Source organism: Triturus cristatus, chromosome 3_2, assembly GCF_964204655.1.
Source record: "Triturus cristatus chromosome 3_2, aTriCri1.1, whole genome shotgun sequence".
In the NCBI taxonomy this organism is placed as follows: Eukaryota; Metazoa; Chordata; class Amphibia; order Caudata; family Salamandridae; genus Triturus; species Triturus cristatus.
In genome coordinates this window covers 1,103,664,838-1,103,692,771 of record NC_140584.1, presented here as the reverse complement: position 1 = coordinate 1,103,692,771, position 27,934 = coordinate 1,103,664,838, and the positions used below count along the sequence as shown (strand labels likewise).

At 47.0% G+C, this 27,934-nt stretch overlaps 1 protein-coding gene across 4 annotated transcripts in view; it reads right to left on the bottom strand.

Moving 5' to 3' along the window:
* The window catches only part of KIAA0753 (KIAA0753 ortholog), a 359,680-nt gene that overhangs the window by 82,817 nt on the left and 248,929 nt on the right, over positions 1 to 27,934 (bottom strand). For 3 of the 4 annotated variants that reach the window (XM_085649901.1, XM_085649900.1, XM_085649899.1), the window contains exon 13: positions 5,707 to 5,880. The exons of the other annotated variant lie outside the window; for it this stretch is intronic. In XM_085649901.1, coding sequence (XP_085506027.1) covers positions 5,707 to 5,880 — 174 coding nt within the window. The remainder of the gene's footprint in view (positions 1 to 5,706; positions 5,881 to 27,934) is intronic. 4 annotated transcript variants of the gene reach the window in all.

The window sequence follows — 27,934 nt, the reverse complement described above, 5'->3', positions numbered from 1 at the left end:
CGATGTGCCGGATGGATGGAGATATGAAAGTATGCGTCCTTCAGATCTAATGCAACCATGAAGTCGCCTTCTTGTAGTAGTGGTTTCAAATCGCCACGTGAAAGTGTTTGGATATGATGTATTGATTGAGCGGGTGTAAATCCAGAACGGAACTGAGCGTTACATCCTTTTTGGGTATTAGGAAGTATAGGAGTATACCTCTTGTCCTTGAGGTTTGTATGCAACAGGTTCTATGGCACCTTTTTACAATAATGCTTTTACTTCTTCCTTCAGCAGGTGTAGATGCTGTGAATTTAGGATATGTTTTCTTGGTGGGATATTTGGGTGTTGTAGTTTGAGCTCCAGGCAATTTCCATGAGGGTTGATGTCTAACACCCATTGGTCGGATTACACTTCTGGCACCAACTGATGGAATTGTTGTAGCCTTCCCCCAACAGGTGATGTGTGGTCAGGGGGAAATGGTTGGGAAGCCACTTTTTTGGAGGTAGAGGCTTCCTTTGTGGGCGTTGCACTGCCTATCTTGTGATTTATAGCCACCTCAGTAATAGCTTTTCCCCGATTTCTGGTGGTATTGCTGTTGTTGGTAGCCTGGGGTCTCTGGTGTGGCACTCTTTAAGGCCCCTCTACCTTGTTTGTGCCTAAAGGGCTGCTGCTTTTGCGTTATGGACTGCAAGGTTCCCACTGACTTGGCTGCTTCTGAATCCTTTTTCATCTTTTACAGTTGCGTGTCAACTTCAGGGCCAAACACATGTTTACCATCAAAAGGAATGTTAAAAATGTGCTGTTGCACTTCCGGCTTGGACCCAAGTAACATAATATGTTTATTTGTAAAGCACACGTTCACCCAGAAGGGGAAACAGCCTTTACTCCGAAGTTTTTACTACGGAGTACATTTACCATGCATTTTTTACTATAGAAATACTGTCACCACATAAGTCTTTTGAGCGCAAGAATTGACATCGCAATTGATAAGTAGGTGGCAGAATTCCTCTTTCTGTGGCAAGTTTTAAAGGATTAGTATTAGGTGCAAATTTTATTTTTGCGGTGTTTGAAAGCATACCAGCAAAACTGGTGAATATTTAATAATGGCATTGAATAAGTAAATGCCCTATCATGAACCATCGCAGGAGTACATGCCTACACTGTAGCATATGTAATGCGTTTACATGGTAAAAAAAGACAGGACTTACAATGGCACGGGTAATTCATTATGGGTGTGAATGGATGACTAGTATGTTCTGTTTGTTTCGTTAACCCCGCGTCCCCATGAGGTACCATTTAACCTCTGGGCTGATTTACATGGATTTACTTACCTTGAAAAATCACATGGCGCTATTTCTTCTTTTTCTCCTCATTACCTACAGCTCGACCAAAGGGGTCTGCTGCACTTACCCTCCTATGGGGCACCTAGTCCCAGCATTAGGGTAAGCACTGTGGAGATAAGTGGAGATAATTGTCTCCATATAAACTACTAAGTGCACCTCTGACTGACACTTTTGTTGCACTTATAGTCACTCATGATACTGTTTGACGCATGTGGCTGACTGCAAGTCGCTTCCACATTGTACAATTTTTGATTGTACACTGTTTATTATTTATTTTCTCTTACAGGCTTTAGAACCAGGCCGTTTTCAGTGGAGTGTGATCTTTCACCCCACACAGTGGGAACTCTTTCACCATAGTTTGGTAAGAGTGTAGCCCGCCAACTTTCCTTCTAGGTCCTGATGAATGCCGCAGAGCCCACCGAGCCACAAGGCAGAAACATGTTGACCACATTGAATTTGGTGGGGGGGACAATAGAATCCCCAATACACCGACCACTCTTTTTAAACACCATATAGATGCCAGCCAAACAAAAATTAATTTGACATCTATAATGGCCTTTTAACTCACTTTTTGTATGTATGGGCCCCCACATAGCCTATCTTTAGCAGCCCCTCTCTTAGGTAGTGGCTGCGCTGTGGCACATCCAATTGTTCAACCTGTCTTTTGGATGACTGCTTATGGTGCTTTTCCTGCATGTGATTGTTTAGCCCTTCAAAAACATTGCCTTCTTCCTAATCTAAGACTTGTTTTTGTAATCCCGTTGCCTACTTCTCTGGCACTGTTGTTGTGGCAGAGGAAGGCACTTTTGTCTTTGTCATGGCCAGAGCCAGTGCTTTCGTAGGCTTCGAAGAGTGACAATGCTCCTTTTGTTTTTTCAGATCAGATGATAGTTTGGATTCTGAATGGCTCGATCCTGTGCGGTTTTTCAGATCAGAGTGCTTCTCCGACGCTAAAGCCAGGGTGGTTTGTCAGTCCTGATGCATGGTCCGACGGCTGATGCAGCACCATTGTGGTCCTGTTGTCGGCTCCCGCCTTGTCTGTATGCCTGGTTGCCAGATTGGGATTGAGAACCTTCCAGTCCTGTCTTGGCTCCGAGGCGCGCTCTCACTGTCAACCAGAGCCCGACGGCTGTGACGCACTGTGGAGCTGAGGGGGAGGACTATGTAAGGTTTTCTTCAATGGGGGTGGATCAATTGTATTCACAGCCCTTGGTTTCGTCTTCACTCTGGGGCCTGACACACATACCGGAGCTTTTGCTGCTGCTGTTTCTGCTGCTTACCCCGTCCGACCCACATTATTGTTGCTTGCCCTGCCCCTTTCACAGTGTTGCTGTTGCTTGCCTTCCCCTCCAGCACTGATGTTGCTGGTCTGTTCCATCCGATCCCCCTCTAACATTGTTGTTGATTGCCCTGTCCCTCCCACCCCCACGTTATTGTTGCTTGTCCTGCCCACTCTCACGTTGTTGCTTGACCCTCTCATACCTCCTGGAAAAAACACCACGACATGGACAGACATATGGGCTTGAGGAGTCAAAAGTTATTACTTTTAACAGGTCATCCAGACTACACAAGCCTCGAATATGCATCTAGAATTATCCTTCGTCCCAGTCACAGAAACGTCAAGCCTATATGGGTCAGTTCAGGTGCCGCTCGTGGTAAATTAAATGGAGAACTCACTGCATTCCTGCAAGCTCTTGGTAAATACAACTTAGTTCCATACACTTCTAACAGTTTTCATTAGGCAGTATTGTCACAGTAAACTTTAACTGTGCCCACCATTCAACCTTGCTAGGCCAAAGAAAGAGGAAAAAAGTAAACCATTAAAAAGGTGTGCTTTCAAAAGGAACCAAACCTTTGTTTGTGCACCAAAGAACAAAGCGGTTCCAATGACCAACATATAAAGACTTCATGGAGGGGTGACGCACAGATAAGACAAAGTCAACCACTTATGACAGCATTTGAAAGTAGCTCAGCTATCCCTGTTAAATCTCCAAAAATGAATGTAGTGGCTCGGGAGGTTGGGGTGTACAAATTGTACCTCAGACCGGTAGAGAACGTCTGCCCTGTGAGGTAGCTGGAACAGGAAAACACAGGAAGAGTCAAAGGAGGACTGCGTACCATAACTCCTTTGGCCAGTCTGGGGCATTCATGATGACTTTGGCCCACTCAATGCACCTTCCGCAGCATTTGAAGAACTAAGGGTATGGGGGAAATGTGTAATGAAGCAGAAACTCCCATGTCAACCGAAACACATCCCGAAGGGTCCCTGCAGCATAAACTAGAGGGCACAGAACTGTGGGTATTGAGCATTCTAAAAAGTAGCCAACAGATCCACCAGAGGAGTGCCCCACAGTGCGTAGATATCGTAGACCACATTGGGATTGAGACCCCACTCTTGGTCAGCAAGAGGACGCAGACTCTGGGAATCAGCTCTTATGTTCAGGGATCATGCCAGATTATTGGCTACTACCCAGAACCAATGTGCCTGCGCCAAGGCACAGAGTCTCAGAGCTTTCTGGAAGAGAAGATGGGACACCACGCCACTACGAATGTTGACATACCGCATTGCTTTGATGTTGTCTGTCAAGATATGAACAGATAAACCACAAAGTGGGGGAAGGAAAGCTTTCAGGACCAAATGATTCACCAGCAGTTCGAGCAAGTTGATGTAACACATGTTCTTCCATAGAACCGAGCCTATGTTCTAAGGTTCCTAAAGATGTGCACGCTACCCTGAACTTGATGCATCCGTCGCTATTGGAGCATTTACTGGTGGAGGGCAACAGGGTTCTCTTGAATCGGGGTCCGACTGCTAGGGTAGTCTGCTGCAGTGCCCAGGGAAATGACAACAGAGCAAAGAGATCGTCTCTGTGTTGGAACAACTGTATTCAGAGGCATCGCTGGTGAGCTCCACTGTGGCTATTACGATGCAGGGTGCCAGCAGACCTAGCAGACTTAGTGGCAACTATATCTCCCTCCCGAAAAATCTGAATCATATTGACAATGTCCCGGATCCTCCAGGGATGAAGAAAAGACGGTATGCATTTACTGCACAAAACAGTTGTTACCGGAGCCCAAGCCTGTGCGGGCCCATGACCAACAAATGCTTCCTGATGTCACGGTACAGCTTGGGGGAGACTTTGTCCTTGGCACACTGTTTATAAATCTTTTTAAGTGGTCAGAAAACTAACAAGTTGGGACTGAAGCTCTGGATCTGCATCAAAAGAAGCTGGAAAGGACCAACATCAGCTTGCAGGGGTGGTGCTTAAATAACACTCCTTCGTTACTTCTGGGACATTACGAACCCATATGGTATCATGTACTGGCCCGCATGACAATCCCAAGGAAAATTCTTAAGATACCGTCTTGAATCTGGGGATACCGGTACGGTCAGGGATCTGTGGGCAGAAGTATTCCATTGAAAATTTCATTACTGGTTTCTTTTGTTTTACTTTCTTTGGTTTTGGCACTAATTTGAGGTAAAGAGGAAACTATTGCAGCAATTAAGGAATCCTGATAATTTCACATAATTAGGGCAGCAGAGGAATATAATTAGTCAGCACACAAAATACAGTATGTAGTGAATAGCTCTATGTTGGCCATTTTTTTTTCTCGATTGGAGTTTAAGCAATCTACAAACTGTTTGGGGGTCATACCCCAAAGCTTAATCCAGAGTAACGCTTCTCTAAAACTGCAGATCTTCAAGCTGGGTAGAGAATCAAAAAGGAGAACAATAAAGAAAAAAACTTTGCTCACAAGAACTATTTTCTGAAATAGCCCATATTTAATCTAACTTCTATATCATAGATGTTTCCCTTCAACAATTAAATTGCCGAACCAGGTGCCAGGACTTGAAATAGAAGGACTTTAAACTGTGCCTTAGCAGAATGAAATGTCAGTATGGAAAATCTTATGAAGGGATTCTATGAAAGTGTTTAAGGAGACTTGTACAAACTTTTGATGTGCTGTTTACCATACATGCATATTTGTATCACTTTCTTATCTTTTAATTTTAATTTTTTTATACAGTGCTTCATAATAAGGAGCCCAATGAGAAGAAGAGAATTTAAGGAATTTCAATATTATCAACTTTAACCTAAATTTCATTGACCGAAGACAAACATTTTGTACTCATTTAATCCAGTCTCACTCAAAACATCTGTACCAACACCTGACAAAAAGAAAAACAATTGGGTGTCAGAATGGCATCTAATCCTGCCTAGCAACAGGTTACTAACACCTGATTTAAAAAAAATAGTCTGGAAAGAGACAATGTACTGTAGCTGGAAATTCCATTTAATTGTTTGTGGCGCTGCTCACAGCCAACAGGATGAGACGGGTACCATATTTCTGTGCGGTCTATAAGGTGACATGTACTTACTTCCATCTCCTCCATTCTATGTAGCATGATCTCAAGGCTTGAGCTGTCCTGCATGGCCATTGCCTCAGACCGCAGAGAATCACCCTGTTCCATACTCCAGAGATCCAGAGCTGTGTCTTCCAGAATTTCGTCCATTATCGTCTCACTCAGTAGATCAACTCTTTGTGCTACAGTCTATTAAAAAGGACACAAAGGATGCAATAATTCCAATAAATATAACCATAAATTAGTTATATTAATATATATATATTAATATATATATATATATATATATATATATATATATATATATAAATAATTTGGAGTACCAGTGGAGTTGTAGCCTGCTCCATATATAATTAACTACCCTACCTAAAGCTGGGAACTTCAAAGGGTTCATTAGTTCAATTTTTGCCTAATTTATATAGCACACAAAGTTTGAAAGGGCACTGTGTGGACTTAAGCAGGGTTCTTCCTTGTGACTGGACAAACCTATGCTCCTCAGACAAGCTCTAATAAGAGTGAAACACGTGTCAGGAGCTTCTTTTCATCATTTTAGGTTGGCTTGGAAGATATTTTACTAATACAAAGCTGTAATACAATATTTAGAATGGTAAAAGGCTTTTGTCATTTTTCAGCTCAGCATGGATAGCACTTGCTTACTTTATGCTTAAAGACTCTGTAACAAAAATGGCAAAAGGCCTTGACGCTTTTCCAACTTACCTGTGAATGATGCTGTGCTAATCCTACGAAACATATGTCTGAGTTGAGCAGATTTAGAATGTCGATGTTGTTGTATAACGCTTCAGATGAGGATGCTCTGAGAGTTCTTTACTTCTTTTTTGCATAATTTATCTGGCAGAAAGGGATATATATAGTCCCCCTGCACCAAATAAACCACCCACAAGGAGCACACATTCCAGCTTCCTCTCCCTAAACCCCTACTCTCCCAACTACAGAGCATTGATCATTTGCCGCCTGGGGGTGTTACATCAAAGAGATAGAATTATATAAGGACCACTCTGCGCTGGCGTCCATGTTGCTGTGTGTCTTTCAAATGCTTTAAAGCAGCACATTTAACGCAAAGAACTTCATATTACATTTCACATATTTATCATCTTTAAAAATATCTTCTAAATTTGGGAAAGAAAGCTTCTTTGGACGGTGTCTGTGAGAAACAGAGCGATCCACAGAGGACCCCGTATCAGGTTTAGCCCAAGCCCGCAACAAAATGTCAAATAGAGCTTCACTACAAGGAAGCACCGGCTCCGCCCGGTTTGGCCCTGATTGAGGACACAAAGTAACAGTTCTGTCGTCATTTCCACAGAAGGAAGTATTAAATCTAAAACCACAGAAATCGCCTGAGAATGTCAGCCAGAGAGGAGCTCACCTCTGTACCAATGCAAGAGGGGAAAGGAGGTCAGAGGCTGGGGAAGCCTCCAAGTCACTAGCTTCACCCAACTCACTGAGCCAGCTGTCCTCCAGAGGAGGTTGGGCTGTGTCAGAGATGGGGTGGGGAAACCCCAATTCCTCTCCTTCACCTCCACATTTGTGTTCCTCAGAAAGAAAAATAGGAAGAGGCTCTACAGAGAGCTGAGGAAAAGATCCAGAGACAGGCTGCTCTACCGATGCAGCATCCAACGCCATCCAGCGCTGAAGAGGCGACATCTCGGCGGAGGAAAGTGGAAGGGGTGTGGCGTCAACGACTTCACGACTTTCCATGCCAGGAGCGCAGAGCCATGAAGTGAACTGACTAGTGTATGTCTAAACAAGGGCCCTGAAAGGGGAACAACCATAGCCCTAGAAATGTGTCCGCAGAGCGGGGCGGCATTGATCGAATCAGCAGCTAGATATCGTCTCTACCAGATAATGCGTTACTAAAGGTAAGTAACTTGCTCATCTGATAGTGACTTCTAGCAGCAGATTCCTTACCTTCGACTCAGTCAGAACAGTGTCGGTCGACGCCGAATCCAGCACTAACTGAGCCCTGTGGCTTTAGGTCATTGCCTGAGAGTTTTGTGAAGCATACAGGCAATGGGGGAAGAGTGAAAGGGGTCAATGGACCCTTTGGAATACCAGTTGTACACCCCTGGTGAGACTTTGGACTGGTATGAGGAACTAGGAGAGGCCAGTGGACTGGACACCTCTCCAGATACTAGTTTGCTCTCTCCACCTACCGTAGCTAAGGAGCAGGGAGCATCTTATGCAATGATGGTGAAGAGGGCAGCAGAGGTCCTTGACTTTGAACTTCCCTCAGTGGCAGTCAAGACTAACCTCTTGACTGAAGTGCTTCAGCCTGGGGCTTCCTCATCAGAACCCCAATTGCCCTTTAATGAAGCACTGACTGGGATCCTTGTAGGAACTTGGTCCAAGCCTAGCACTGGGGCACCTGTGAAAAGGACAATTGCTCGCAGCAACTGCTCTGCCCCAGGTGATCCTAGTTTCCTCACCCAACACCCCACTCCTGAGAGCTTGGTAGTCCAAGCCTCGACTCCCCACAGTGCGTTCCCTGATGCTTCCCTGGACAGGGAATCAAAGAGGCTGGACACACTTGGAAAGAAGATTTTTTCTTCCGCCAGCCTAGCATTGCGGTCGATGAACACCGCATTCCTATAGTGCAATTACTCCCATACCCTATAGGAAACGGTTGCACAAGCGCTGCTGCAGGTCCCGGACGAGGCCGGGGCCATCCTCTACCAAGCACTGAAAGACTTGAATGATGCAGCAAAGTTCACCATTTAGTGTGATCTAGATAAGACTGGCTTGCTGGGTAGAGCGGTTTCATCGACGATGGCCTTACAGCGCGACACCTGGCTGAGAAAATCTGGCTTTTCGGAAGATGTCCAAGCCAATCTAATGGACATGCCCTTCGATGGGACTCGTCTCTTCAGAGAGAAGGGAGACTCTGCGCTGGAGCAGTTCAAGGACTCGCGAGCTACGGCCAAATTCTTGGACCTCCCAGCGACGAATATATGACGTTACTTAGCAGTCCATTAATACGCATGATTTTACTGCGATGTTTTTACAACGCAAAAACCATTACTTCGCAATATTATACTGCGCATGCTTTTAGTACGCACATATATTAAAAGTAATTAAATATGTTCTTTTACTGCTGTATTTTAATACGCATACCACTTATATGCATTTTGGTCATGTAATAACTAAAATTTAAACAGTAATTGTAACATATGTACTGTCACAGGATGACATGGTAATAGGGGTTTAGGGTGAGGGAGTATTTTTTTTAAATGATCTTAATTTAAAAAAAAAAAATATATACCCTTTTTTAACAAAAAATACTCGCTTTTTTTCATTAATTATATTTAATATGCCCTTCACCCTTTCCAAAAATTATTCGTCCTAATCATAAAAAAGTTTTCTTAACTAATTTTTTAATTAGTTTTGATTGCACAAATCGTACATTCCACGTATATATCAATATATACATTTTTGAAAATATCTTTATATTATAAATACAATGTCTTTTTTAACTAAATTGTAACACCTACCACTATTTCTACACTTTCTCAATAATCAAATTCCCACTACCCTAACCCTCAAACACTACAGTACCCTACACTACTCATACACCACTACACTACCCCAAACCCTAAAACACTACCCCCCACTCATCCTTCCCCCTTCAACCAGTCCTGTCCCTACAATCGTACACTACTCTGCACAACACTACCCTAAACCCTAAAAAACTACCCTACACAAACACCACACCACTACCCTAAACCCTAAATCACAACCCCCTGCACAACCCTCCCTCATTCCGCACCCTACACTCAAACACTACCCTCCTCGTCCCCCCCGACACTACCCTACAATACACAAACACCACAGCACTACCCTAAATCACTACTCCCTGCACGACCCTCCCCTTCCCCCAGTCCAGTCCCTACTCCCATACACTACCCTTCTCGACACCCGACACTACCCTAAACCCAAATACACTACTCTAACATTACACGCTGTTGAAGGTGCCTCGCACCAGACTACGGCAGACCTCCTTCATTAGCTGGAGTTCACTATAAACGTGCATAAGTCACACCTGACTCTGTCTCAGATGCTCCCTTTCATCGGAGCCGTTCTGGACGTAGTGTAGTTTCGAGCTTATTCGCCCGAGCAGCGAGTCCAGGATATTCAGGTTATAATACCGCTGTTTAAGCCTCTATCCTGGATTTCGGTGAGAATGACTCTGAGGCTGCTGGGCCTCATGGCCTCCTGCAACCTGTTGGTAAATCATGCCACATGGCATGTGTGGGCTCTGCAGTGGGACCTGAAGTTCCAGTGGGTGCAGCATACGGGGAATCTCTCCGACTTCATCCAGATCTCAGAGGGAACTGCAAATGACCTGCAGTGGTGGCTTACGAACCGCAATTGGGTCAAAAGCAGACTCCTCTCCCTTCCCCAAACAGACCTGACGGTAGTGACAGATGCATCACTCCTGGGATGAGGCGGCTATCTGGGTGAGGTAGAGATCAGAGTCTCCGGCAGAATCCAGACTCCATATCAACATGCCGGAGCTCCGGGCGATCCGACTAGTATTCAAAGCATCTCTTCCCTCTGTCAACGGGAAGTTAGTGCAGGTGTTCACGGACAACACTACGGCCATGGGGTACTGCAACAAGCGTGGAACCTTTGTCAAGAGGCCCTGCCTCTCTTGACATGGCTGCAACAGCAGGGCATAACCCTGTTGGTTCAACACCTGGCAGGTTCTCTGAACACTAGGGCAGACAAACTCAGCCGTCGATGCCTAGCGGATCACGAGTGGTGTCTCTATTCGGAGGTGGCACAGGGACTTTCAGCAGTGGGTAAGAGACTTGGTTAGAACAGTTCACCCCTGAAGAGAACACGCAATGTCAGCAGTACTGCACGTTGGAGTTTTCAAGGTGGCTATCGCTCGCAGACGCTTTTCGTCGCGAGTGGAGCTCAGGCCTCCTGTGTGCTTTTCCGCCCATACCGCTTCTGCCCAGAATTCTCAAGAAGATTAAGAGCAACTGGGTCCAAGTCATTTTTGTGGCTTCGGACTGGGCATGGAGAGTTTGGTATCCCAAGCTTCTTCAAATGAGCATTGATTCTCCAATCAGACTGTCCCTTCAGGTGGATCTTCTGTAGCAGCAACAAGGGAGAGTCTTCCACCCGAACCTGTCAACTTCCACCTCCCTGTGTGGAGATTATACAGGGACAGTTGATAGCTTTTGACCTTCCTTCAAAAGTCTGTAAAGTTATCGTGGGGGCCAGGTGGCCGTCCTCCAAAACCGTATACACCTGCTGTTGGCACAAAAATGTAAAATATTGTACAGAAATGTCTATTGACCCTCTTTCTGTCTCTCTTTCTGATATTCTTTTCTAGATTCGTACCCTTTCCCAGCAGGGCTCTGCGCACTCTCGAGGGTTATCTCTCTGCCCTGTCAGCTTTCCTGCGGCTGCCTGACCAACCCTCTTTGTACATAGGTTTCTGAAAGGGCTTGTACATAGTATTCCCCCTTCATCATGCCTCAGTGGAATCTGAGCCTGGCTCTCACTTACCTCATGTGAGCCACTACACAATTGTACCCTCTAAGTGCTTACCATCAAGACAGTTTTTCTAGCGGCAATAACATCTGCCAGGAGGGTGAGTGAGCTGCAGGCTTTATCATACAAGCTGGACAAGATGGTGCTTTGCACACGGGCCTCTTTCCTACCTAAAGTGGTGACCCCATTTCATTTAGGACAATCTGTCACCCTGCCCACCTTTTATGCTCCTCCACATCACTCAAAAGAGGAGAAACGGCTCCACTGTCTGGACCAAAAAAAAAAAAAAGAGTGTTGTCCTTCCACCTTGACCACACAAAAGAGTTCCGGGTGGACGACCAACTCCTCATGGGCTATGTAGGAGCTAAAAAAGGTCAGGCAGTTCAGAAATGGACCATTTCTTGCTGGGTCGTTCTCTGTATCAAGGTCTGTTACGCCCTGGCTGAAAGCAGCCTCCTGAGGGCTTACGAGCCCATTCCACCAGAGAAAAAGTTATGACCACAGCGTTGGAACTCAGGCGACGATCCAGATCTGGGATCGGATCCATGAGATCCCCCTGGAGCTGTGGCAGGAGCTGTCGGCGTGGTATCTGATGGGGCATCTTTCGACCCCGCAGGACCCTAAGGCGCTCCGAAGTGGTCGGCCTGCTAAAATGCTCAGCGCATGGCCTCGCAAAACTCCTTAATTTGAGCGGGTTCACTTCAGCTACCGGAAACAAGGGGGAGCCGCGGAGTCGGCCCTAACAACGAGAGCCTGTTGTGAACCTGGTGTTCTTCGGTACGATCGATCTAAAACCATGATGATATTTTGGGATCTAAGCAATGGAGTCTTTCCTTCTCCTCAGAGACGTGAAGCAGAGCACAGAACACCGGTAAGTTACATTTTGAGCAACATGGAATGGCGTCACAACGAGTTTGTCTGGGAAGGTAGTATACAAAGAAAGCCTGAAGCTCACTTAAACGCTGTGCCGATGTTAAGGCGGCGAGGAACACAGTCTTCAGGGTGATAACCCTGCCGGTTATTATGCCGTGAAACGTTATCCTGTCTCGAGCATGAAAATCTGGATTACAGGCTCTATTCACAAATAATTTGCAGTCTGAACCAGACTAATGTTATAAGAAAGCCCTGAAGAAGTCTCCTTGTAAGAGACGAAACGCGTCGGCTAAGATCCTTCATGTCTAATGTGAATGTGACTCTTCATTTCCATGTGACTGCAAAATAATAAAAAAAGAGAATCTTCTCAAGAAAATGACTGACGTCTTGAACATTTCATTGAACATTTATTGACTATTTTAGAACGGTGCTGAACCTTTTTGAATGAAATGAGGGGCGGAAGATGTCCACGCTTTGAAGCGGCTCCAGTGGTAGGAACCAAGATCCTAATGATAAGCTTGGCGAAATTAGCGGTGATGCTAGGTCCCAACATAATTCTGCCCTCAGATGACAGCGACTGTAGGTGAGCCCGTTGTGGTGTTGTGCGCTGCCAGGGATGGCCCTTATTGAGAGCTACAGGCTGTAGCAGAGAGGTAAGCTGTACAGCCCGCAGCCTTGTGCTATGATGGTGGCGTGAGTTGTGGTGTGTGCTCTGCATCCGACAGGACCGCGAGACACACTGACCAGCAGTGCTGTGCGATCCCCTTCCCCCCCACCCGGCATCCACTGGGGTGGTGGCCTCTGTGGTTGTGAGCCTTGCAATCCCAGGCTGAGCGGGTGAGAGTGCAACCCAGAACTGAAACCCCTACTGTGAAACAGAAGCCAGACACAAGCATGTGGGCCCCGTTATCCCATGGGCAATGGGAAAGCAGACCATAAATAAACACACCTGCCTTTGAACACAAAGAGCACCCTAAAAACTGTTGATACAGCTGTGGCACCCTCTAAGGTGACATGCGTGCCTCCCCTCTCAGGGGACAGTGAAACACAGGACCCCCAACTCTGCTCTCCACAATGCAACAGAGCCTCTCCTCGGCCAACAATAAAATTCAATGCTCTAACATTCAGGATGAAACTGGAGAAACAAGATCTACGCCACACAGTGGCAGAGCTCGCCACTGTCTGAGCTGAGGTGTGTTCGTGGCACAATAATTATTACTGTAGTCCACCAACACAGGCAGAATGGAGGACATATTTAGAGACTATGTTCCTAGCAATATTTGGCACTGACGGCTTCACCAAACTAATGTCAGTAGAACGCGCCCACCGTTCCCTTGCTCCACGCCCACCATCAGATGCGGCGGCGTGGCATAATAATATGTGCCTCCTCAATTTTAAGAATAGAGATGCTGTCCTGAGAAAGTCCAGAGATAAACGCGATCTTCAGTATGAGAATCATGGCCCAATTTTTGCCGGACTTCACCACTGCCTTGCAAGATGCCCTCAAAGTGTCTGCCTGAAAAGAAGTTGCAGCAGGCCGTGATAGATTACGCCATGCTGTACCAGGTAAGACTAAAGATAACACATAAGGGCAAACAACGCATATTGCAGATACAGCAGAATGAAGGTTTTTTTTTGCAACAAAATGGAATCCTTAACAAACTTTTTTAAATTGTTGCTGCCCAAATGGCCCGGTGTAGTACGAACAGCCACAGCAACTTGGATTGACTCCACTGTTGCATGGGGGGCCTAAATGAGGTGCCACTAATCACTAACCCGCATGGAGGGACTGAGCCAGGCTGCTGGCAGCCGTGTCTGGATGAGGTGAGACTCTAATGGTCATGGGGGAGAGGGGTCTTCTGGATGGCACTAAAAGCTTTGCAGAACACTTACTGCGGGACACAAGCAGAACACCGCACAAACAGTTTCCAACCACTACTGCCTACTACTGGGCGTTTCTTAGCTAGCTTGTTAGCCTTAAAGGGTATGCACCTGATTAGTAGACAAGCAGTGCATGGTGAGGATGTACTGTAAATGCTGGTCTGCTTTCTTTCTACTCCGTCATGTTTGCTAACAGTGGGTTTGACTGGGATGATAATGTTGGTGGTGGGGCGGGCTGGAACGTTATTAAAGGAAAATGCTACTTACCAGTATGCATCTGTTCTTGGCATGTAGAGCTGCAGATCCGTACACTGTGCATAGATCGCCATCTGGTGTTGGGCTCAGATGCTTACACCTTGTTGTTGTCTTGGAAGAAGTCTTTTGTAGTTACGAGATAGGTGACTCCTCCCTTGGACGATAGTGCGCATGGGCATCGACTCCATCCTCAGATTGTTTTTCGCCATGATGGGAAATGATGGAGTCGGTAAGAAATAGAAGAGATGGCCATGTGAATGTATCTAATTAAGATAATACTGGAACAGATACAGGTTCCGAGGAGGTGGGTAGGCGTGAACGGATCTGCAGCTCTACATGCCAAGAACAGATGCATACTGGTAAGTAGCATTTTCCGTTCGAGGCATATGAGCTGCAGATCGTACACTGTGCATAGACTGTACAGCAGTGTCTACCCTAGCGGTGGTCACCTGTATCGGTTGCAGTAGTATGAAAAAGTGTTTTAAGAACAGCTTGGCCTACAGAAACCTGTTGCTTAGCCTGCACGTCAACACAATAGTGTTTGGTGAAGGTGTGTGGTGTAGACCATGTTGCTGCTTTACATATGTCATCTAAGGGGATGTTCCCTAAGAATGCCATGGACGCCAACTTGACATTTTTACCCTTCTGGATCTTGAAAAGCCGGATATTCTTCTACTCACTGAAACTTGGCTTACCCTTGACTCCTCTCCTGACATACTGGCAGCATTACCAAATGAGTACTAAATCCTACACACTAACCGCCCTTAAGGTAAAACAGGGAGGGGAGTTGCAGCCATCATACGCCGAGAGTTTACATTCAGCGCCCTTACCCCACTCAGTCTCCCAGCAGTTGATAACAGTAATCAAACTGGAATCAGACGTGGCCCCGTTAGTATGTATTCTTCTTTACAGACCTTCACAGCATATGCCCTCATTTCCGTACTCCTTGGGTGAGCAAATCGCCAACCTGGCAATTGATCACGCGAGAATTCTATTGATAAGCGACTTTAATTACTGGGCAAACGATACTCAGGGAGGGCTGCAATCTGTTGACCTGACTGAATTGCTAAATAATCCGAACTTCGCTCAACAAGTATCATCAGCTACACATGTCAATGGACACACTATGGACCAAATCTGGTCCATAAATTTGGTAGTATCGGACCTATCTGTAGCACCTTGTATCTGGTCAGCTCATCACTTGATAAAATTTACTTTACAGGCCCCCATCAGGAACAAAACAGAAACTAAAGGGGGAGGGGGGTTGGGTACGTAAATGGAATGCTATCGAAATGACTGACTTCAGTAGCACTTTGGCAAAAACAATACCCAAATATACTCACGACGTTGACACCCAAGAGGAAAATATTTCAGCTTGGCTACTGGATGCTAGTAACAAACATGCACCGCCGGTTCGAGGCTCAGAGGTGGTTCTCTCCTGAACTAAAAACTCAAAAACTTAATCTCCGCCAAATAGAGAGGAAGTGGAGGGTGAGCTACTCATCAAAAGATAAAGTAACCTATCAAACTGAGAGAATATAAAAAATCCATCCTAAATACAAAAGCTGCTCATTTCTCATCTAGAATTCTAACCTCTACCAACCAATCTAAAGAAATATTTAACATCGTAGAGGAACTATCTAATCCAAACTGAGTATTAAGTAAGCCCAGCCCCTCACAAAACTTATGTGACAAACTGACCAATTTTTTTATTGAGAAAATCTCCCGTATGAAGGCTAGCATTCCTATTCATATAGCCCAAGACTCCCACTCCATATATAAAAACTCATGCTCCTTGGACACCTTCTCCCCCATCGACTCTAAGACCTTTCATAGCCTTCTGCTTAAAGTCAGCTCTGGTTCTTCCACCGACCACTGCCCTCCACATGTATTAAAGGAGGCTCTTACTGCCCTTCCAGGCCCTGCCCTTGCCCTGCTACATGCCTCCTTATCTCAGGGTTATGTACCTAAATCTTTTAAAGAAGCTACTGTGATCTCTCTCTTGAAGAAGCCGGGAGCTGACCCCCTGACACTGTCCAGCTATCGACCTATTTCCCTGCTCCCATATCTGGCCAAGTTGTTGGAGGCTCATGTGGCAAAGTGCTTGTCCAGTTTTCTGGAACAAACTAACTTTCTTGATCCTCACTAAACGGGTTTCCGTCCCGGCCCCTCCACGGAGACAGTCATTACTGCAGTAATGGACGCCCTATGGAAGAAGGCTGATCACAGGACTCATCAGACCCTGGTGCTGCTGGACTTGTCCGCGGCTTTTGACACGGTCGACCATGGTATATTGGTGGACCGTGTCAAGGACGCGGGTATCCAGGTGTCGGCTCTAAGCTGGATTTGCTCCTTTCCGGAAGATCGCTTCTAGGCCGTTCGCCTGGTTCAGTCTGGGGCGCCTAAGCAAAGTACCGAGTGCGGGGTGCCACAAGGATCCTCACTCTCTCCTCTTTTATTCAACCTTTATCTCCTACCTCTGATCAGGTCACTGAAGGAAAGGAAAACGGTTACTTTCAACTATGCTGATGACCTACAGCTACTCTTCACTATTGATAATTCACCCCTATAGAGTCTCAGACAGTTCAGTCAACCATGCGGTTCATTACTCACTGGATGGACAGAAATCATCTAAAACTAAACCCAGGGAAAACTGAACTAGTCTTGACAGGTGGCAGCCAAAAATTCTGGGGTTCTCACTACTGGCCAGGAGAATTGGGCCCATCTCCCACTCCATCCTCTTCTGCCAAGAGCCTCGGAGTTACGATTTCAAATGACCTGTCCCTAAAAAGGCAAGTGGGTTCTGTTATATCGTCTTGTACTCAGCAGTTGCGAAAAATCAGAAAGATAAGCAGATTGCTGACTCAAGCCGTGCTGGTACAGGTTGTAATGGCCATGGTTCTATCGCGGCTCAACTACTCTAATGCAATCTACCTTGGATTACCAGCTGGTCTTATGAAACGGCTACAGATAGTCCAGACCCAGGAGGCTAGACTGATATACCGGCAACCTAGGTGGCATCAGGCTTCCCCCCCTTTTGAGGGAATTGCACTGGCTTCCTATGCCCCAACGATGTGCTTTTAAGATTTGCTGCTTGTTATTCAAGTCATTGCATGGTCAGGGTCCTGGATTCATAGACACCCTCATTTCTAGATACACCCCCCCACGAAACCTTCGCTCAGCTCACCTTCAGCTATTAGCAATCCCCACTTTCATTAAAGTGACAAGGAGGTGCCAGGTTTGCTACCCTGGCCCCTAAGCTATGAAATTCTATCCCTCTGGAAATCAGGTCCACTTCTGACCTACTTAAATTCAGAAAACTGCTGAAAACTTGGTTGTATTGTCAGGCCTACAATTGAACTATCCATCTCTCTGGCATTTCCTAGATCCAACACCAAGAAACCAATCCGGTGAACAAGCGCTTTATAAAACACTACTATCATAACCTAACATAACAAGCCCTTAGTTTGCGTGTTGAATGTGCTCGAGGGGGAATTGTTAATGTGCGTTTAGCCTTTCGGTAGCATATTTGAATGCATTTTACTATCCACCTCGCAATCCCAGCTTTGGAGATGGGGTTACCTTTATGAGGTGGGGAGAAGGCTACAAACAGTTGTTTTGTTTTTCGAAAGGGTTTAGTCCTGTCAATGTAATACAGTAGTGCTCTTTTGACGTCTAGTGTGTTTAGAGCTCTCGCTGCTACGGAGTCTGGGTTTTGAAAAAACACCGGTAACTCAACTGATTGGTTAAGATGAAAAGCAGAGATGACTTTGGGAAGGAATTTTGGGGTGGTTCTGAGAACCACTTTGTTACGATGTATTTGTAAGAATGGTTCTTGTATGGTTAAACCCTGGATCTCACTTACTCTTCTGAGAGAGGTAATTGCGACAAGGAAAGCCATTTTCCACATGAGGAACTGAAGTTCACATTTATGTAGAGGTTCAAATGGGGGACCCATGAGCCTGGTAAGAACAATATTTAAATTCCACATTAGATACTTCCTGTGAGGAGGATGTATGGGAATGTGGAAGTAGGCGTCCTTGAGATCTAATGTGGCAAGGAAATTGCCTTGTTGCAGCAGTGGGAGGACCTGTTGGAGAGTGATCATATGTAAATTATCTGACTGTATATTAAGATTGAGGGGTCTGAGGTCGAGTATTGGTCTTAGAGTCCCGTCCTTTTTGGGGATTAGGAAATACAGTGAGTAAACCCCTGTTGCTTGATGCTGTAAGGGAACTGGTTCTATTGCGTGCTTTTGAAGCAGTGAGAGAACCTCTGGTTTTCCTAGTGTAAGGTGTTCCATGGACATTGGGCACTGTTTGAGTGGTATGGTGGGTGGGGTTGCTGTAAGTTCCAGGCAGTAACCATACTGGATAATTTGTCTTACCCACTTGTCTGTTGTGATGGAGTCCCAGACAGGTAGGAACTGTGAAAGTCTTCCCCCGACCGGAGTGGAATGGTCTGAAGGGAGTGGAGGAAAGTCACTGTTCATTAGTGGGGGAGGCGCGGGTGTTGTTGTTACCTCGGCCTCTCCCTTTGTTGTTATTTCCCCTGTATCCACCTCTAAAATATCCTCTGTCGGGAGATGTTTGCGTGGTGTTTTTTTTTTAGGAAGAGGAGGCGGTCTCTGTTCCAATGTTTTTGGATGCTCCTCTATAAAAGGAGCGACGAAAGGAACCACGTGTGGATGGAGACTGTCATGCTCCCATGGATTTAGCAGTCTCTGTGTCCTTTTTCATCTTTTCTAGAGTGGTGTCTACAGCCGGTCTAAAAAGTTGTTCCCGATTGAACGGCTGGTTGAGGATAGTTGACTGTACCTCCTGTTTAAAGCCTGAAATGTGTAGCCAGGCATGTTGTCTGAGTAGCACACTAGTGTTAATGGACCTAGAGGCTGTGTCAGCTGCATCAAGGGCACACTTGATTGAGGCGTTGGTTATTAATTTGCCCTCCTGAATTAAGTCATTTGTCTGGGTTTTGTACTCATCAGGTAAATGTTGTAATAGGGTTTCTAGTCGGTCATAGTGAGCCCTATCATACCTAGCAAGTAATGCTTGGGTATTGGCTATGCGCCAGTGATTGGCTGCTTGGGCAGAAACTCTCTTGCCAGAGGCATCTAACAACTTAAATTCTTTATCCGGAGGTGGTGCGTCACCGGAGGTTTGAGAGTTGGCGCTTTTCCTACCATTAGTTACCACTAGTGAGTCTAAGGGTAGCTGCCCTTTCATGTAGATGGGATCATCGGGGGCAGGTTTATATTTCTTGTCAATCCTGGGATTGAGAATTCTAGCTCTCACTGGGTCTTTGAATATGTCAGGGGCATGTTTGATGACCCCTTTTAGCATTGGTAGTATTTGGACATTCTTCTGTGACTGTTCGAAGGTGTCTAGAAGGAAATCCTCATCTGCAGGGTCTGAATGCATGTGGACACCATGGTAGACAGCAGCTCTATTAACAAGCTGACCAAAGCCAATATTATCATCTGGGGAGATGGTTTTGTTGGATATGGCTGGGATTCAGGGAGGTCTGGGGGACCTATTGGGTCATCGTAAGTATCCCAATCGTCCTGTGGTGTGTCCGTATCATCATAAGGGTCACTGAAAGGGTCATTGTTGCCTCCCCCACCCCCTAAATCATCATTATCATCATCCTGTGGTGGTAATTGTGGTGGATGTTGTGGAGGAGAGATAGGTTTAGGAGGAAGAACAGGCTCAGGAGGAAGAACAGGAGAAGAGGGTCTTATAGGTGAAGTGGCACAGTCTTTTTTCTTTACAGGCACTGCAGGAGTGTCTGGTGTGTCCAGCTTCCTCTTCTTGCAGCCACATGTCCTGTTTTGGGGTCTATATGGAGTTTTTTCTGCTTGGGATCGACAGGATCCGGTCGAAAAAGTTCCTCCTCTTCGGTAACCGCTTTCGGCGCCAACTTCTTCAGGTCCAAGCGGGGTTTGGATTTCTGCTCCGAGGCTTTAGGAGGTGGATTGGAGTCCTTTGGCTTGGCTATGGAGACGGAAATCTTTTTCGGTTCCGAGGGCTTTGGCTTCGGATCCGATGGTTTGTCTTTCGGCGTCGAGGTGGTCCGTGCCGACTTCTTTTTGGGAGTTTGCTCTCCCGTCTTCAGTACCGAAGGCGCCTGCGGGACACTGATACGCGGTCTGCTCGGTCCTGAGCTGCCGGAAGGCTTGTCCTTTATCTTCGGATCCGGGGACGGGGATTCTGAAGCTTGTTTTCGGTCGCGACTGGGGCCAGCAGGCGAAGTCTTGACCAGGGCCTTCTTTTGTTTGGGTGGGGTTGAGTTAGGGGCAGTTGTACTCACTCGTTGACCAGGAGTGATGTGGTCGTCTGAGTCGTCTGCTTCGGACACGATTTTCAAATCCTCTGAATCTTCCTCTGGGACATCGGGGCCTTCGTTGAAGATGTCCACTGGTGCCAGAGCTGCTCTCTGCGCCATGATGTGTCGTCGGGCCCGGCGTTCATGGATGGTTTTCTTGGATCGAAAAGAGGTGCAGGCCTGGCAATTGTTCTCGTCGTGCTCAGACGAGAGACACACGTTACAGACCTTGTGATGGTCACTGTGTGGGAATTTCGCTCCACTCTGGGGGCATTTTTTGAATGGAGTCCTTTCCATGAGCCGTAGGCCCGAACGGCGTTGATAGGCCCAGCGGCCCGCGTCGACGACCGGAATCGAGTAATGATATGCGCGAAGATCACGCGATTGAAGACAATACCATAGATAGTTTGCACGTCAAAATGGTTTGGAAAATAAGGAGCGCAAAAGTTACATCCGAAACCAATGGCAGAAAAAAACAATCTGAGGATGAGTCGATGCCCATGCGCACTATCGTCCAAGGGAGGAGTCACCTATCTTGTGACTACAAAAGACTTCTTCCAAGACAACAACAAGGTGCAAGCATCCGAGCCCAACACCAGATGGCGATCTATGCACAGTGTACGATCTGCAGCTCATATAACTCGAACATATTATTCCTATGATGTGGTACTAATAGGTATAGATGTGAAGATCATGCTACAATGGGAGTTGATTTGTACACAGACGCCATAGGGAATGGTTAATTGGCAGCACCCCTATCCATGGCCTTGTGGAATGTGAGCGGTCTGAATGACCCTCAGAAACATTGCATGGCCCTAGCATACTTGGATCACCATCACATGGAAACATCTTATCTTTAAGAGACACACCAGAGTGGTGAACGGGAGTGTGGTATTGTCAGGAAATTAGCCTCTCATAAATATGCCTCATCGTACTCCACCTATTCAAGATGGGTCATGATCCTCATTAAGGAAGGAGTACATTTTCAACACTTATGTACAGGTAAGGACACGAATGTCAGGTATGTCATAGTAAGGGGCATTATGTATGGCACATGTTACACTCATCAACATGTATGGTCCAAACACAAATGACCCGCCCTTCTACCAAGAGGAGCTGAACACACTGGTGATGCTTTGCCCCAGGCTATCTTGTGAGGCAGGGACCTCAACATCCACCTGGACCCAGCCTTAGACAAATCCATGTAGGCGGGTGGATACGGTAGGTGGCAGTGAACCCAAACTGGTGCGAGCTGAGAGATTTTGACATTATCAACCTTTGCAGATGGAGACACCCCTAAGGGTGGGAAGGCACCTATTTGACCTCGGTACATGGCTCCCGGTCACGGATGGACTACTGGCTCGCCTCCAGGGACATTAATGCCTTAATAAAACACATATTGCACATACCACGCACACTGTACGATTAACACTGCAATTATCATCCGGCTCCTGCCCCCCTTTCACTTGGAGGCTTCCGCCGGGGGCGCTGGATGATGATGATGTATTCCAAGCCACACTAAGGGACACTATAACTGATATTTCTAAAAATATATAGAATGAGTGGACATCAGTGGGCCCGGTCTGGGAGGCTTTTAAGGTGGTGGTCCGGAGAGCATGTATAGCTAAACAAAAAAGCATTTTGAAAGCCATGCACAAGAATTTAGCAGCAACTGATCGTGAAATCCAGGGCCTGGAACGAGAATATGAAGCAACACCAGACCCACAGGTGCTGGTACTCATGAGGAAGAAGATGTCTACCTTTAATGATGAAGCAGAGAGAGAAATTAAATATCAAACCTATCAGGCCATTGCAAGAACACATGGTGAGGGCAACAGACCAGGCAGGGACTTCGCAAGTAAATCCGGAGCAACATGAACCCACGATTAAATCACAAACATCAAGACAGATCAAAAGACATAACACTTTGCCTGTATTATATCTACATTTGTAGACTTCTAGTCAGACTTTTATGACACCAGAACTATTATGTTGAGGAAGGCAATAGTGATGTACCTTAATGATATGGCTCTAGCTGGGTGAGCGCCGGGTGACAGGAATTTTTGGCTCAGCATGTAATGACAGATAAGATTAATGACGTCATGCACACCCTGTCTCATCCCAGTGATAGAGAGCAGTAATACTACATTAATGATCCTCCGCTGTGTGGATGCCCCCACAGCTATTCGCTTCCCAGCCACATTGATTTTCTTGCTCTCCTTGTACATTCCATGTTTTCTGAGCTGAGGCTCTCTTCCTTGAAATGTGGACAACCAAAATGTCAGGTGAGATCTGGTCCATCATATTAAGTAGGTCGACATGGGCCGCCTATTATTTTTTCTCAGTCTGGGAGTGCCAATTATCACCTTCACATGGTATTTACAGTTCTCTGCAGTGGTCTTCAGCATATATTTGACTATGAGTAGATGCTGGATAGAACTAGAGAGGGATTCTTCCTCTGCCACATGAAGTTTCACTTTGTGCAGCTGTGATGTCCTCTGTATGAACATGTGGTAGGTGGTGGTATAATCAAGTAAGGCGGTCTTGAAATGGAGCCTTACTTGATGGAGCAGGTCAGGTCACTCCCCTCCTGCCGCACAGCTCCACCTGTGAGCCTCTGCCTCCACCACCTCGCTGCCGCTCAGAGCAGGAGTTTGCGCCTGCTGGGTCCCCTGTGCGTTGCCGTTGTCAGCTGTGCCCCGTAGCTAATTTGTTTTGTGCCACTTAGTGTATTACTGTTTGTTCTGTGCCACTTAGTTCTTGCCAGTATTGTACCCCTGTGCGTTTAACTGTTATTGCCACTTGTACGTTTTTATTTCCACTGCTGTGCCCTTTGCGTTGTCTGAGCTTCGTTTTCTGCCCTATTGCCCTTGTGCTCTGCTGGTCCCGCCACCCCTACCCCCCTCTTCTCTTCTATATCCTCTGCCCGTTTCCCGCCGCTGGTCCCCTGCGGCCCCGCCCCCTCGCCTTCCATTCGCCGCCCCGCTCCCGCCTCCCAGCTGCTCCTCCCTCCTTCCCCGCCTTAAATGGCGGCCGCGCGCAGCGGGCGCGCCGCTGGCACGCCAAAGGCAAGCCCGTCTGCGCCTGGACCGCGCCCAGCGCCAGAACACCTGGCCCCCGCAATCGCCACGACACCAGACTCCAGTACGACGCCAGCATCCTCCACGTACTCAACGCCGGCCAAGACCACAGCTGCTTCCAGGCCTCCCCGAAACGCACCCACGGATCTTTCTCCTGCCGCACCTGCAGGTTCACCTGCAACAGAGCTACCAAACCACCAAGGACCAGACCCAACAACCTCCGCTGCATACTCCTCAACACCCGCTCCGCACGCAAACACGCCGTCGAGCTATGGGACCTACTCGACACCTCCGCCCCGGACGTTGCCTTCCTGACCGAGACCTGGTGGAACAACGCCTCGGCCCCCGACATCGCCATTGCCATCCCAGACGGCTACAAGATCGCCCGCAGAGACCACACCAACGGAACTGGAGGAGGAATAGCCATCGTCCACAAGTCCACCCTCAAGGTCTCCACCCACACAGACGACACCCTCAGCACCACCGAACACCTACACTTCCAGATCCACACCGACCCCAACATCACCCTCAGACACCCCCAGCTGACCGCCACCCTCGCCCTAAACCCACCCACTGACCCAGATGCCGCCGCCCGCAACCTCAAACAGTGGATCGCCGACTGCGCTAACACCATCGCCCCGCTCAAGAAACCTTCCAACAACCACACCAGCAAGAAAGCCGCCTGGTTCATCGAAGAACTCCAGACCTCCAAACGTACTGGAGAAGAAATGGCTCCACGAACGAACACTGGACAACCACATAGCCCACAAGGACGCCACCCGCAGACACCACCACCTCATCAGACTTGCCAAGAAATCTTCCTTCAAAACCTGCTTGGACAACAACGCACACGACAGCAATGAGCTCTTCAGCATCGTGAAAGAACTCGCCAATCCCAGCGCCAATGCCAACGACATCCCGCCCTCACAAGAACTCTGCAACTCGGTGGTCACCTTCTTCTACCGCAAGATCGCTGACATCCACGACAGCTTCAGCACGACGACCACCACGGCAACACCAAGCCCCACACCACTCGCAAACTCCAACAGTATCAACCGCCTGACACGCCTCCAAGAAGCCGGAATCCACGAAAAGGCATTGAACTGGACCACATCCTTCCTCTCTGGCAGAACCCAGAGCATCCGCCTCCCTCCCTTCCGCTCCAAAGCCACCGACATCATCTGCGGCGTACCCCAGGGATCTTCCCTCAGCCCGACGCTGTTCAATATCTACATGGCCCCCCTCGCTCAAGTCGCCCGCCAGCACGACCTCAACATCATCTCCTACGCCGACGACACCCAGCTCATCCTCTCCCTCACCAAGGACCCGCACTCCGCCAAAACCAACCTCCACGAGGGAATGACGGCCGTCGCCGAATGGATGAGGAACAGCCGACTGAAGCTGAACTCGGATAAGACGGAGGTCCTCATCCTCGGACCCATCCCCTTGACCTGGGACGACTCCTGGTGGCCGACCACGCAGGGAACAGTGCCGACACCCACCGACCATGCACGCAACCTAGGATTCATCCTCGACTCCTCCCTCTCCATGTCGAAACAGGTCAACGCCGTCTCCTCCTCCTGCTACAACACCCTCCGCATGCTTCGCAGAATCTACAAGTGGATCCCCATCGAAACTAGATGGACGGTTACACAGGTCCTCGTCAGCAGTAGGCTGGACTACGGCAACGCACTCTACGCAGGTATCCCGGCCAAACACCTACGACGACTGCAACGCATCCAAAATGCCTCCGCCCGACTGATCCTCAACGTCCCCCGCCGCAACCACATCACCCCCCATCTGAGAGACCTCGACTGGCTCCCCGTCGACAAGAGGTTCACCTTCAAGCTACTCACCCACACACACAAAGCACTCCACAACACCGGACCGGCCTACCTCAACAGCAGACTCAGCTTCTACACCCCCACCCGACAGCTCTGCTCCGCTCCACCAGCCTCACCCTCGCCGCTGGTCCCCGCATCCAACGAAAGACCACCTGCGGAAGATCCTTCTCCTTCCTCGCCGCCAAGACCTGGAACACCCTCCCTACCCACCTACAGCAGACCCAAGACCTGCTCACCTGCAGAAGACTCCTCAAGACCTCGCTCCCCTCCAGCGCCTTGAGACCCTCATGGGTAAGTAGTGCGCTCTATAAGTACTATGATTGATTGATTGATTGATCATATTAAGAATCAACCAATAATCCTTGGTTGTATGACATTACGACGCATTCCTTCACCATGCACGTCTTTACAACATACATTTCACAACGCATACTACTACCACGCATTTACATTCATTCATATAACCAACACCTTCACAACGCATTCCACTACCACGCATACTTTTACCACGCTTACTGCCTCTGAAAACGTCAAAGGCAGTGTAACACTGCCACCTAGTGTTGAAAATGTATACATTAACTCTTAATATATTTTTTAGGTCTTAATGAGTCAGCGCGCATGCGCTGCTCAGAGAGACTTTAGTAGGTGAGTTTTCAAAGTGCTGCTGGCTGGCGACAAGCTTGCGTGCACGCGCGAACCGCCAGCCTTCAGCACCATCTGTCTTTCCTCTTGCTTGCTCCCTGCCTCTGCCCCTCCCCCCGCCTTCGCGCTTACAAGCGTTCAGGATTCTCCCAGTGGGTGCATCTCTGTCAGGCAATAGCAGTTTTCTACCATATTTCCTTGATGTCTCTGTTTTCTAACCTTGTCTCCCTCAGTTTCAAGGTCCTAGTCAGGCTAAGTTCCCTTAAATAAAATAATGAAATCAAAGTTGATATGTAAAGCGCCCCACTTCCCTGTAGCTAGGACCCCGCACACAGTAAATGTTCTAAATAAAAATAAACATTATTTTAGTCTGTTCTTCAAGACACAATTTAGATTGCACCTCTTGTCAGCAATTGCCATATGTCACAATCTCTTCCTTATTTGTTAGGTGACACGACACATGATATCCCTTCCCCACTAGTACTCACTCACAAGTGGCTAACCGAAACCTGTGTTTGCATAAATGGAGGCGATGTCTGAGTGATGAGGGGACCTCTTGTGCCTTTCAGCAAATACTTTGATTCTGCACATTTTCTGTGCATGCTTTTCTATGTGTCATGGAATGGCCACCCTCTACATTGAGTATTAATGATCTGCTGGTCATTGAAACTGCACATTGTCACTATCACTGACGCACACAGCCATACTTGTATGATGCCATGCTTGGCAGCACTACAGTAGATGCAGTCGAATAGTAGTAGTGCAAAAGTAGGCAGTCATGTAGCATTACAGCCTGTGGCCTGCTTGCTCGCAGCTGCAGAGTTATCGGTCGTGGAATAATATGTTAATGACCTAGTGGTAAGGACAGTGCATATGAGACAGTATGGCAACCTTACCTGATCTTTTGAGCAAGGCATACACTATGGAAAAATCATCGTGCAATACATCTACATAAAAATTGTATTTTTTATTCATAAAATATGTATCTTATATTTTTTAATATTTGTTTTTACTTTGACCTGTGAACAGAATTCTAAGACGGCATCAAATTTCAAAGTGATTTTGAGAGCTTGAAATATATGTAGTGCTGTAATATCCGGTCTAATCTTATACTTGCTAATTATAATTTCAGGGTGAGCCTGTAATAACGTGTTAACTGATTCTTGCATTGAGCTCAGTTTGTATGAAGTGAAACCATAGAGAGGACAGTATTGGTTATGAGAGAGAAGTTGTTAGTCACTTATATCATAGAGAGAGACAATGACTGGTGAAGAAGACATTTATTTATATTGCTCTGTTTGTCTCACCCTCTTGTCTACACACACTTCCAGAGTTAAAAATGTCACTGTTGTGCACACTCTTTCCCTATTGTTGTTAAAAAAGAACTCTTATAATTGTTATAAAAGGAACTGCATAGATTGAGTTTGACAGAAACCTTTGGTAAAGCCATAGAGTGTGTTAAGACAATTGCCTGCTTTGCTGCACCTTAAAGTGCATAGATTTCAAACTAGCAGATATGGCACACTTTGTCTCGTCGTAGTGCCTTTAAAGTTGTGGATAGTTAAATTTGCATGCATTTTTACCAAACTATAGGTTTATATGTTGCGATGACGACCAGTGATTTGTTACAGGAAAAACGTGAAATGAGGAACTCTATTTCGGGAATGCAGCAGGTGTTTATGGTACCATTCTGCCCTCATCGGGTACTTGCATATCTCCCATGGGCTACAGACCATTACATGACCCCTGACATAATAGCATTTTTCTTGCACATGTGTAGCCTCCAACTAATAGGAAGGGAGCAGACCCTTAACTGCATGTGGG